General features: G+C 33.5%; 1 protein-coding gene across 5 annotated transcripts in view; it reads right to left on the bottom strand.

Annotated features, from left to right (window-relative positions):
• The window catches only part of LOC127730854 (zinc transporter ZIP6-like), a 95,326-nt gene that overhangs the window by 13,279 nt on the left and 68,813 nt on the right, over positions 1-13,234 (bottom strand). For 2 of the 5 annotated variants that reach the window (XM_052239462.1, XM_052239463.1), the window contains exons 5-8: positions 11,494-11,661; positions 9,038-9,170; positions 8,245-8,574; positions 2,259-2,446 (exon numbers count right to left, since the gene is read on the bottom strand). The exons of 1 other annotated variant lie outside the window; for it this stretch is intronic. In XM_052239462.1, coding sequence (XP_052095422.1) covers positions 2,259-2,446; positions 8,245-8,574; positions 9,038-9,170; positions 11,494-11,661 — 819 coding nt within the window. The remainder of the gene's footprint in view (positions 1-2,258; positions 2,447-8,244; positions 8,575-9,037; positions 9,171-11,493; positions 11,662-13,234) is intronic. 2 more of the 5 variants (XM_052239459.1, XM_052239458.1) reach the window with 2 other exon arrangements.

The raw sequence follows: 13,234 nt of genomic DNA, 5'->3' as shown, positions 1-13,234 counted from the left end.
CAGACAGACGGACAGACGGACGGACGGACAGACGGGTCAAAAACATTATACCCTCCGCAACTCGTTGCGTGGGGTATAATAAATATGGTTTAGGGGTGGGGATTTCTATCGTTTACAAGTTCTCAAACAGGAGGGGTGGGGTGACCCCAAGGACTCCCCCTATATTTCATTTGATTTGTTTATTGTCCCATTAATGAATATATATAGTTTAGGGTTGGGGATCTCGACCGTTTACAAGTTCTCAAACTGGAGGGATTGGGTGACCCCAGGGACTCCCCCTGTATTTTATTTGATTTGTTTTTAATATTGTCCCATACATAAATATATATGGTTTAGGGGTGGGGATCTCGACCATTTCCAAGTTCTCAACCAGTAGGGGGTGAGGTGACCCCAGGGACTCCCCATATATTTCATTTGATTTTTTATATTGTCCTATACATGAATATATATGGTTTAGGGGTGGGGATCTCAAACCGTTTACAAGTTCTCAAACAGAAGGGGGTGGGGAGACCCCAGGGACTCCCCTATATTTCATTTGATTTGTTTTTAATATTGTCCCATACATGAATATATATGGTTTAGAGGTGGGGATATCGATCATTTCCAAGTTGACCCCAGGGACTCCCCATATATTTCATTTGATTTGTTAAATTGTCTCAAACATGAATATATATGGTTTAGGGGTGGGGATCTCGACCATTTCCAAGTTCTCAAACAGTAGGGGGTGGGGTGACCCCAGATCCTCCCCATATATTTCATTTGATTTGTTAAATTGTCCTGTACATTAATAAATATGGTTAAGGGGTGGGGCTCTCTCGCGTAATGATGGATGGACAGACAGACAGACAGACGGAGAGCAAACCTTAAGTCCCCTCGACTTCGTCGGTAGGGGACTAAAAAAATATACCTTGGCGATCCAGGTATTTTGCCCCCATCTTCCTCCCCAAATAATTTAATTCATTTTTTTTTTAATTTTGTGTCTCAAACTTGCAATTCTCTTTTATCATCCATACAAGATGTTGTTTCACACCTGGAACGGTGAACCCTGGAGGCTAAAATACACTCAAGTGAAGATCATCAGAATAGAATTACAAAATGCTAAGCTTTTAATTATCGTGAATTTAAACACGCCTTCGTCAGGTAGTGTCACAGTATAATACACACATTGTATTTACACAGTCCTAGTTGGAATGTTTACTAGACTTAATTTAAAGGTTAGAAAACATACATTATCAGTTATATATGTTTGTTCAACATACATGACATAGCCGTATGAAATAATATTTTACAAAAATATATTATTGTACGATTCCTCTTTTATTACTATCATGACTATGACCATATCAGAAGTCCATAAAATATATCTACCTGTACCGAAAGAATTTAAAAAGTTGTTCGCTTTATTTTTTAATTTTTAGTTGGTAAATAGCTGTGCAAAATAGTTATTGACGCGCTTTAAATTGTGTAATTAGATCATTAATGATGAACCAAGACTTTAAAAGAAATTATTTCCACTCCCGGCATGCAATAGTTTAAAAGTATGTCATAGTATACAGGAAATTCTCATAAATAAGATTAATAATTTCCAATTTTCTTCTTTATTAGTGTCCATATCTAGATAAAACTTGGTGAATATGTTTTTTTATGATATTATAAACATAATAAGATGATAAGTGAAAAATCGTGAATTTTCCCTTTAAGGAATAAACTAAGCTGTAATAACAAGGCTTAGCTATTACAGGCATGTAGCTTATTATATGAGACACTTGGGAATTACTTGGAAGCTTGCACAGAACCTCATTACATGCTCTGATAATTATTTCTTACAAGAAATTAAAATACATTGTGATTAAGCATGATATATGTCTGAGCAAAGGCTTTGAAGTGATGTAGAGAAGTTATTACAGGCATATTTTTTCTGTAATAACATAGGTGTACTATGCATGATTGGCAAATTATGAACTGTTATATCTTTCTATAGTAAAGTATACATAAAGACAATAATTAATTTCTAATAATATCAATAGAACCTGTATACATTTTAACAAAACAAAGGATGTATCTTGCCCCTTTGAAACATGTAACATACATATGTGATCACAGTTTTTGGATTTTTTAGTCCACAATAACAAATTTATGTTATTGTTCTCTAATAACCCTAAAGAGTTATACCCTTGACTGGCTGTAATTTTGGAAACAGTCCTTACAATGGATATATGGGTGGTTTAACCCATATCCTTTATCCCTAATTATCTTACCATATCAACTAAAGCAATGTACAGGAACATGCCAGCTACTCCAACAAAAATCCATAGACTAGCACCATCTATATTACCAATGAAAATACCAATACACATACCCATGAAGGCAAGAACAGACGATACACAGTTATATACCAGGGCTTGTTTAACAGTCATCCCCGCTCTTAACAAAACAGCGAAATCACCTGAAAATACAAAACAATATTATCCTAAACATAGAACAATATTTTTGACAACAATTTTCACTATGAGAAACATTCAACAGATATTTTTAAACCAAAATAGGCAAATAGTTTGGTCAACAATGCATAATGACAAACAATTTTGTCAATAAACTGTCAACATAAAATTCAGAAAAATACAATCTGATGGACAGCAACATTGCTAATTAATTCAAAGTTGCTGGACCACGAACTAGTGGGCAGGGCCTTGAAATGGTCAACAAACTAAGATGTACAGACAGTAAGGTAACTTTATAGAAAATATCTTTAGTATATTATAAGTAGTTCCTATCAAACAAACTTAAGCAGCAACTTAACATTAAAAATTGCTTATTAATTGAAAGTCACTGGACCATGACTAGGGGCAGGGCCATGAACTGATATGAACTGATAGTAATGCATCTTCATATAAAATATCATTGATCTATCACAAGTACTTCTTATCAAAACTAACTTCAGCAGAAAACTGGGACATTGGAAATTGCTAATCAATTAAAAGCCACAGGACCATAACCTAGGAGGCAGGGCCTTAAAATAGTTGTCAAACTGATACTGATAGTAATGCAACTTCATACAAAATACCATTGATCTATCACAATTAGTTCTTATCAAACTAACTTAAGCACACAACTTAACAATTGTTAACGCCAACTACATCGTCGTTGCCGGAAAATCAATACCTATGTCTTCCAGGCGAGACAAAAAAAAAAATGGAAGCTTTAGAGAAAAGTCTTAAAGTAGTAGCATTTACAAGGTGTACCTATAGCGATGCTACAAATTTTACGACTTATCTTGCAATGAGCATCATTATACTACTAACACATCATTTCAATGACACAAAGCACATGTTCTGATAAACTATGAGCACATGGTCAGACATATGTATACATAGGACACACTTGTTTATTTTCTCTATTCCAAGTATAAAAATGTAAAGATACATTAATTAAAATTTAATTTGATATCAGTATGTCTTAACTATATTGATTATTGACAGAAAACAGGGTGCAACTCTCCATATTGCTATAGAAACGTTCTTTATTAATAACTAATTGATAAAAATAACAAGCACCAAACAAAAATTGCAGGCCAACCTATATGAAATTTCTGTGATTTTTTTTTATAATCTAAATTATCAGAGTAGGTTAGACTATAAAACTATAACAGAAACTGGAAACAGGATAAACAATACATGTACATCGACCTGTCGTTACACTGACATATTTTAGTGTTCAATAAATATTTACAAATGTCCATTGCGTAACGATATACGTCCCCTATGAAACGATCTGTGTTCACTTCGCAACGGGTGGTGTCCACTTCACAACGAAATGTTGCGTAGTGGACCGTTGCGCAGTGGGCACATTTACATGTTGTTACATTGACATATTGTGTGTTCAATAAATATTCACAAATGTCCATTGCGTAACGATATATGACCCCTATGAAACGATCTGTGTTCACTCCGCAACGGGTGGTGTCCACTTCACAATGAAATGTTGCGTAGTGGACCGTTGCGCAGTGGACACATTCACATGTTAGCAGCCATTGTTGTTACACCCGGTTTCTCAGATACATGTTTTTATGAATATTTTCTTATATAATACATTTTATTTCATGAACTCCCAAGTATTTTATGATTTAAGGTCAACATTTCTTAAAAAAGGGTAATGCAAAGTGGACAAGTAAAAAAGTACGCTATCAATAAGACTTGCCAATTGATTCAATGCAAACGAACTATATCCTTTGAATCCATAGATGACTGCAATTTTACTAAAGGAAGTTGTATTAGTGGCAAGTGAAAGGAAAAACTACAATCTAAATAAAAGAATGATTATAATATTGTCAATTGTTTGTTGTTGTTGCGAAGTGGACATTTTTTTCATGGACACTAGTACTTAAAAAGTTACTAACAAAAATCTATTTGAACTTATCTAAATATCTGAATACTTTTTGTAATTTTCAGATGTAGCTTTATGACAAAACATTGAAAAATGCACAAAAAAAGATTGGTAAATTGTATGAACTTTTGAAAATTTTAAATAACTTTCAAATGTGGACAGAGCGTTTTTGCTGTATTCGAGCCCTTTGGTCTGATATGAGACAAAAAGAAATAAAAATATATATGATTTAATCCCAATTTCAACCCTGGACAGAGAAAGTGGACATTGTATGAAAAACACCCATATATACTTGACAACCAGATCAGCGTTGAAAGGATCCGAAAATTATTATGATCATTATTAAAGAATTGTCACAACTATTGATATTCATGCGTTAATTGCGATTCTGTTTTCACCTGTTTCTTTTTTTCTTTTTGGGGGCTGTAAAGAAATCAAGCAACGTCGATTTTCTTTTTACTTGTTTACTTGTCATCTTGGATCAACATGTGTTTTCTCTCTGTGACAAAAGTGCGCTTTCCTAATCTGTAGAATTATTCTTTTTCAAAGCACACAATTGATTGCATTAAAAATCATTTCGGATGTCTCGTTTCTTATCCATCTCCGTAACCTTGTCAAGAATCTATAAATATATTGTAATGCAGACCTCGACGAGAACACCTAAACAAAGCGCAAGCCAAGACAAAAGTCAATTCAAACGATGATTACGTGTTTTATGGAATGATTATGAGCACAGTTTTATTTATTTTATTTTTATTTGATAACACAATTTGAACCGGCAATTTCCTTAATTTGAAACGTGGAAATTTCGCCGAGAGCCGGTTCTTATTGAAAACCCTGATATATTGTATTGTAACAAAATTTACATTTTTAAAAGAAAACTTAACACATATCGTGCATATAACAGAACTGGACTTCATAAAAAGCTTGAAAAATTCAACCAAATTTAGAACTGTCTGCATAGCGGGACTTATGTTCCTCTGTGTTAAATTGAAACATTATTACTGATCCGTCAATCTGAAATAATTATACTGAACCAGGAACAAAGTCTGAGGTTCGTATACTGTAAATTCATAAAATAATGGTCAAGGTCAGTATGATGCTTCTGCATACAAAGTTTTGTCAATCTAAGTGCTACAGTATAAAATGTCTGCACCAAACACAAAACAGACAATGTCTTACTATCATAGGGGTCAAAGGTCAAATTCAAGGCCAGAGTGACCGGACTTGGATAAATGACACATCCCAACCCATGATGTTTCAGCATACTAAGTTTGGTTAATTTAAGTTCTATGGTACAAAAGTTATAATGAGGACACAAATTATTAGACAATGTGTGAAAGGTTAGAGTGACCCGACTGGTATATGACACACCCAAAACTCATAATGCAACTGCATATCAAGTTTGTTTAACCTCGTTTAACGGGGTACATAAGATATGAACAGGACATGAATTGGATATTGTTTTACTATCATAGTGGTGATAGGTCAGAGTGTCCTGACTTAGGTATGTGACAAATCCCAATCCCATGATGCAACTGCATACTAAGTTTGGTGTGCGTTGGGTATAATTATTCTGTGATAGCATTAGGCTTGTTTCCACGTTTAAATTGTTTCAGCATTAAAAAATTTAAAAAATGACTACATACACAACTAACCGTTATTGGCATTATAAAGTATGCAATGATTCATTGTCTGCACCCCCTTTTCGCCACCAGGAATTCAGGAAATTTTTTTTTCTTTTGTTAAATAAATTGCTTCGCCGAGCGCAGCTGGATACGACCGCAGAGGTTCAACCTTGAACAGTTGGGGCCAAAATGGACACAATATTCGCGATTGTAATTAAATATTTGACACATAATAGGTTTCTGACACAGAATAACTGTAGTCAAAGAACTTAGAATTGGTTATATGATTTGGATTCATATTCATTTTTCTCCTTTGTGCAATACACTATGCTGTTGCGAATAGCCCCCCCCCTAAAAAAATAATAAATAAATATTTGAAGAAATTTTCTTTTTAATTTCTGAAATCTGAAATGAGAAAAAATTGTCCCCCCCTCACAATTTCTTTTTACCACCCCCCCCCCCCATTTTTTTCTTTACTTCCTACCTAATTCCTAAAATATTTGAGTTATAACCCCCCATAGCCAATCCCAACCATCCCTTTGTGGTATGGAAACTTGTGGTATAATTTCAGAGAGATCCATACACTGTTCCACAAGTTATTGTCTTGACACTAGAAAAATGCTTATTTGGGCCCCTTTTTGACCTCTAATTCTTAAACTGTTAGAACTATAACCCCCAAAATCAATCCCAACCTTCCTTTGTGGTTATAAATTTTGTGTTTAAATTTCATAGATATTAACCGGATATCATAATAGAACATGTAAATCGCAAACAAAGTATGCGGAAAATTCATACTTAATAAATATCGCTAAAGAATACGACCTTGAAACTAAAACCGTTCCATCTTTTAGTGAAATACTGTCAGACATATTCATCACATTAATGTTTGAAGGACCTTTAGCTAAAATTAAATACATGCAGCAGTGTGAAACACCAAAACAGAATGACTAAACGATTACGTTTTGTATTTTAAACATTATTATGTTTAAACTGGTTCCCGGCTGATTTCTTTACTTATTTCGAAACATTGTTAACTAGTAGATTCTACTTTCAGCTATGCAAAGAAATGAGAAAATTCTAAAGAAGCATTTGATTTTGATACCTATCAGTTAATATTGGATTTTCAAAATAATAAACTGTTAACACAGAGATATGGCTCGCCTTTTTGTTATTTTGATAATAAATCGAAATGTTGAAATTAAAATAGCAATACTTATTTATGCAAAATATTCAAAAAGTCAATAAACCATAACCGAGTGAAGGTACAGAGCCAAACAATCTCCATGGAAATGAGATGTGCCAATGCTAATACAACTGCATATCAAATATCATTGACATACCACTAGTGCTTCCTCAGTAACAAACCTAATCACAAACTAATACATGAAAACTAAGTAAACGTTTCAAAGTCAATAGACCATAAATGAGGGGACAGGGTCAAATGATCTCCATGGAAATGAGATTGATTGATTGATTGTTGGTTGCTTAACGTCCAGTGGCAAATATTTCATGCATATTCAGGACGATGGAAATGAGATGTGCCAATGCAAATACAACTGCATACCAAATATCATTGACCTACCACTAGTGGTTCCCAATAAACTGACCTAATCACAAACTAATACATCTAAACTAATTAAAAGTTTCAATGTCAATAAACCATGACTGAAGGGCTGGGGCCAAATAATTTCCATGGAAATGAGATGTGCCAATTCTTATACAACTCCTTAATAAATATCATTGACCTACCACTAGTTGTTCCCCATAAACTTACCAAATCAAAAACGAATACGGTGTTTATGCAACAGATGCCAAAGACACCAGAAACAGCATATTTATGTCTCATTTTTTGACTCCGTAAAGGGGAGACACAAATTGCATATTAATATGGATTAGGTAAATTAATAGTTTTTAAAAGAATTAGGCACCCTCTTCAGTTTCAATAACAAACATGGCGGACACCAACGAACATCGCAGAATCAAGTTTTTCTAGTATTTCTTGCTTATAGTACTCCATAATCCGCACCCGTCTGATAATCTTAATTTTGGAGTGAAAAACTGTGGACAATACACGACTGAATTCGGTAAGTGTATATAGAACTGCAAAACAAGAAATGTCTTTACATTGCTACAATCTTTAATAAAAAAAGACTTGCAAAGATTTCCTTAGCTTTTGTAATGCAAGTACAAAGTATTATTTGGATATCTATCAACAACCATATCAATATCTAACCTATTTCATGAGGTAGTTCATGACAGAATACAGCGATAGATGTACTCAATCCTCCTGTTAAACTATCTGCAAAAGCTGCACCTATAGCTAAACCATCAGAAAAGTTGTGGATTCCATCACCAATAATGACCATCCAAGCAATAGCAGCCACTGTCTTGGGTACTTTGTGACAGTGGCTATGACCGTGACTACCATGCGAATGACTTAATACTAGCGTTGGGTCTTCCTCTTCTGTAGACTTCTTGCAGTTGACATGATTGTCCTCTTCACTCATATCATCCAGCTTGTGACAGTCTGTATTGTGAGATTCTTCGGCATAATTCTTTAAAGCTAAAACAAACATATCCAGTTGAAAAGAAACAAGTTTGACTCCCCTGCAGCAATATATTTATATATTGTGGTGGTCAGTTTTAATTGGTGGTGTGTCCTGTGAGAACCACAGACTTCAGGAGGGTAAAAGACCATCCTAGTCAATTAAAATTAGAGTCAAATGCTCCTGCCACTTGCAGGATTCAAACTTACAGACACAGCTTGAATCAAAACATTGACATCTAACACAACAGAGTCTTGAATCGCTATGTCTCGCTTTGGCAACATAAATGTTTCAAGCTTGACAATAAAAATAGGATGTCTTTTAGAATTACTTCTCTAAGGAACATGCGATGACAGGTCAAACCAAGATCAACACGATTTTGCAATTTAGACACTGACTTCTACAAGAGATGCAAAGACTTGCAGTTGTGTGAGCGGATGTGAACCTGCATGTGTAGAGTGGAAGTTAACACCAACATACCTTTGTGTCCAGGATGAATGCCCATTATCATATCTTCACAATCAGGTTCATTGATTTTTCTCGTTTGTCCTATAAAACTGGTATGTTGTTCCTTACTAAATACGGTCTTGTTATTTGTGTATTTAGATTTACCCTGTAAGTTAAAAAAAAAAAGACATGGAAGGTTTTTTTTAACTCAATAATATATGCATGTACACAAGCTCTACATCAACAGTATGACCATCTCAACTGGACATTATTGAGTTGGGAGCCATATCTGCGGGTCCTGCTGTGAATAACGTGTGGTCAAAAATTTGTATCTTTACCATAGGACACGGGGTTGTCATCCGAAACCAAAGTTTTTGACCTTTGACCTAGGAAGTTGTACATACATTATGACACACCCTCTGGTGTTGGTTAATATACATGTTAAGTATAAACTTTGAAATCATAACGGTTCTCTAGATAGAGCAGAAACAATCTTTACCATAGGACATCGGGTTGTCAACTGAAAACCAAAGTTTTTGACCCCGACTTTTGACCTAGAAAGTTGTACATACATGTCAAGTATAAACTTTGAAAGCATAAAGGTTCCCAAGATATAGAGCGGACACGATCCTTACCATCGGACATGGGATAGTCAACTGAAACCAAAGTTTTTGAACTTGACCTTTGACCTAGGAAGTTGTACAAACATTATAACACAACCTCCGGTGTTGGTTAATATACATGTCAAGTATAAAATATGAAATCATTACGGTTCTCTAGATATAGAGCGGGCACAATTTGTTACGGACGGACAGACGGACGGACAGACTGATCACTATAGGGCGACCCGCCATTAAGCGGGGCCCTCATTATATTTCGTGTTATTTTGACCAATCAAGCTATTTTGAACAAAACTAGAGTGTAAAGATATTTTCAATTTAATGTTACCTCTAAGAGCTAGTTATCTTTAACATTGAATATCAAATAAAATCATTTTAGAACTAAAAGGTAAATAAACTTTGACACTGATATAAAGGTCCAGTGAATTCTAATAGATAAACTATTTAAGCTATATTATTAGCTGGGGAATAGATGAACTAAACAAAAAAAAACTTACTCATAGATTGAGCCTTTAAATCAAGTCCATGTTACTCACTAAACTTTTTCTAGGTGGAGTCTCTGGACTTTGACAAGGGTAAGTTAAAGATGTTTATTGCAATTGAGGATTCCATATTATAGAAAACTAATTTGTTTTGTATATCATCAACCAAAGGCAATTAAATATTAGGTTTTATAATGTTATCTAGGTTTGTTTTAAACATATTATGTATTCACCTTACAAATGTATGGTTTTTTTTAAATTTGAAAATAAAGAACTCATTGCAAAAAAAAAACTTCCATGTTTGTAAAATATGATACCATTTTACTGGTCAAATACCAACTGACACAGTTCATAAACATTACTAACATATACAGGATTGGAACATTTTGTTTACATCTTAAGAACACTTTTCATAAGGAAAGTCCTGAATGAATAAAGATCTGATTCTCAAGATTTCTCTGACTAAAACCTAAACAAATACCGGATTCTAAAGATTTCTCTGTCTTAAATCTGAATAAAGACCTGATTCTAAAGATTTCTCTGACTAAAACCTAAATTAAGACCCGATGATCAAGATTACTCTGACTGAAACCTGAATAAAGACCAGATCTAAAAGATTACTCTGACTAAAACCGAAAAATAAAAGACCAAATTTTAAATATTCCCTGCTATGAGTGAAAAATATGATTCATCATAGTTTGCAACCCATTGTCCAAAGAACTCACACAAAGTTCAAAAAGTTACCAATTCAGGCTTGTATAGTCCGCGGTTTTATTCTCCAAAATTGAAGCTGCAAGACAGGGGTGCGGATTAAAGAGTACGACAAGCAAGAAATAAGAGCAAAATTCTTAATTCACCATGTTTGTTATTGAAATTGTAGAGGGCGCTCTTATCGTTTTCAAAACTAATAATTTACCTAATCCATATTAATATGCATTTTTTATTCGATATCAAATATAAACTGATAAATTACAAAATTAAATGCTTTATTACAATTTCTGGTTTCTCTACGCTGCATTGCATAAAATAAACTGGGATCCACTTGAATTTGACGGAAAGAAAAATGTATATAAGTCAGTCGGGAACAGCTTATGCATTACGATGTATAAACTACAAAATGAAATTAGTTATTCGTTCCTTTTTGATGTTTCATACTGATGCATGTGTTTAGTTTTAGCATAAGATCCTTCAAACATTTATGTGATATTATAAGAGTTTCATTAGAGGTTTTCGAACAGTTACAAAAAGTTTTTTTACCTAAATTCTCGTGGCAAGAAGGGGGGTGCAGACAATGTACCAGTGCGAACTATACAAAGCCGATTACGGTAACTACAGCACAATCTTCTTTCTCCGTTCAATTGGTAAATATGTAACCATGGTAACCTACCTTTTTTCTTTTCCGTTTTTCTTGTGTATGTATTGTCAAGAGTCTTTCTATAAGAAAAAAGAAATAGATTCCTCCAAGTCCACACAACCCTTTCAATACAGATGACATATGCTGTGAGTTGTCATGTGATTCATGTTCACCGTGCGAGGAATGTCCACTTTCGAATGCCTGAAATTTATGTCGAATATAAATATATACATGTTAAGACAATGTCAATGGTTTAATGTCAACATAGTGCAGTTGAAGTACTGTCCCACCGATCCAAAAATCGTTCACAAGTTACAACTCATCATTGTTTAGCTGATGACTAAATATGCAGTAAATCTGGTTAGTAGTCCTTCAGAAGTATGTGAAAAAAAGCCTTTCTTTTTGTAGTCCAATGGTAAATTATTCCTGTTTAGTCCATTTTACTGTAGCCAAGTAAAGTTTTCAAGATTTACCATAGGGCTGAATGGGCATGCAATATTATCTCAAGTCTCACCACTTTGCTTCAACAATCAAAGTGCATTTATTTTGCATTTGGAACTTAAAAATTAAAAATTGCATTGTATTAAGCATTGGAAGGAAATACTTTGAATTGGTTCAACTACAATGCTGTACAGAGGAAGATAACTTCAATTTTAAATATTTCTTTAACAATGACACCATTGATATTTTTAGATCAGATACTGGATTCATGCACCATGCACAATTTATGTAATTGTCTTGACAAAGATGGTTACACAAATACACACCATTTTGTAACTGGAATATCTGAGTAAATGATTCATTGATAATTTCTTAAAATGTTCATGGATACGATGAATATAATCATGATAATGTTGTGCACTATGTTTTGTTTATCTCAAAAGTAGTGGTAAAGTAAAATGAAAGTATGGAAGTATAAGAACTATCAAGCTAGCAACATAATGGTTTTTAATTCATGAATGCAATCTTTACCCTAAAATCTTACACATTGTAGAAAGTCTACAAACCATTCTTTTAAATTTTTAAAGACTTGAATTTTATTTTCAGAAAGGGAGAAAGTTGAAAATTCACCAATAAAAATCAGATAAAAAGGTCAAGTTACCATGGTTACAGAAAATGTGTAATGTCACAGATTTTTGTCAAATTTTGCATATAGCTGTCGTTTGATGTTTTAATCTCTTTTATTTTCTGAAACATTATTGAATACTTCCTTTCAAAAAAGATGTATAATTGTATAAAATAACATTAACTCTGTGAACATGGTGAATACCATTCTTAAATTTGTCTTAAAATCATCAATTCTCCAATAACTAATGCATAGAATTTTTCTTAAAATTTTCAAGTTTTTGATAAATAAACCTGTTTGATTAATATAAAATAATCATAGGGTCAAAGACCTCGTTTTTGATATACAAACCAATCTGTTCCCAACTTGCTAGTTAAAAACATCAATCATAGTGAACAAAAACAATGGTAGAAAATTAGGAAGAGTAGTTTGAATAATTTCAAATCATATTAAGATATATGGTGTGGAAAAAAACCTTGATATTAACAATATTGAAGACAATGGCATTTACTGCAGCTCAGTAGAAAGATAAGATTTTTTCAGAGGATAAATGAGCTAAATGTGAGTCACTGATTGTTTGTCCCTTAATTTCAAGCTTTATCATTCTTTGGTAATTTCTTCTGTTTCTAAAGATGAAAACGTAAAACATGAAACCTGGAACATTATTTGATTAAAATATTAAATTGCAATTTCAATAAAGCTGTTATA

This window comes from Mytilus californianus, unplaced genomic scaffold (genome assembly GCF_021869535.1).
Source record: "Mytilus californianus isolate M0D057914Y unplaced genomic scaffold, xbMytCali1.0.p SCAF_2, whole genome shotgun sequence".
Lineage (NCBI taxonomy): Eukaryota > Metazoa > Mollusca > Bivalvia > Mytilida > Mytilidae > Mytilus > Mytilus californianus.
Note: the sequence above shows the minus strand (reverse complement) of the source record. Positions and strands in the feature narration are given on the sequence as shown.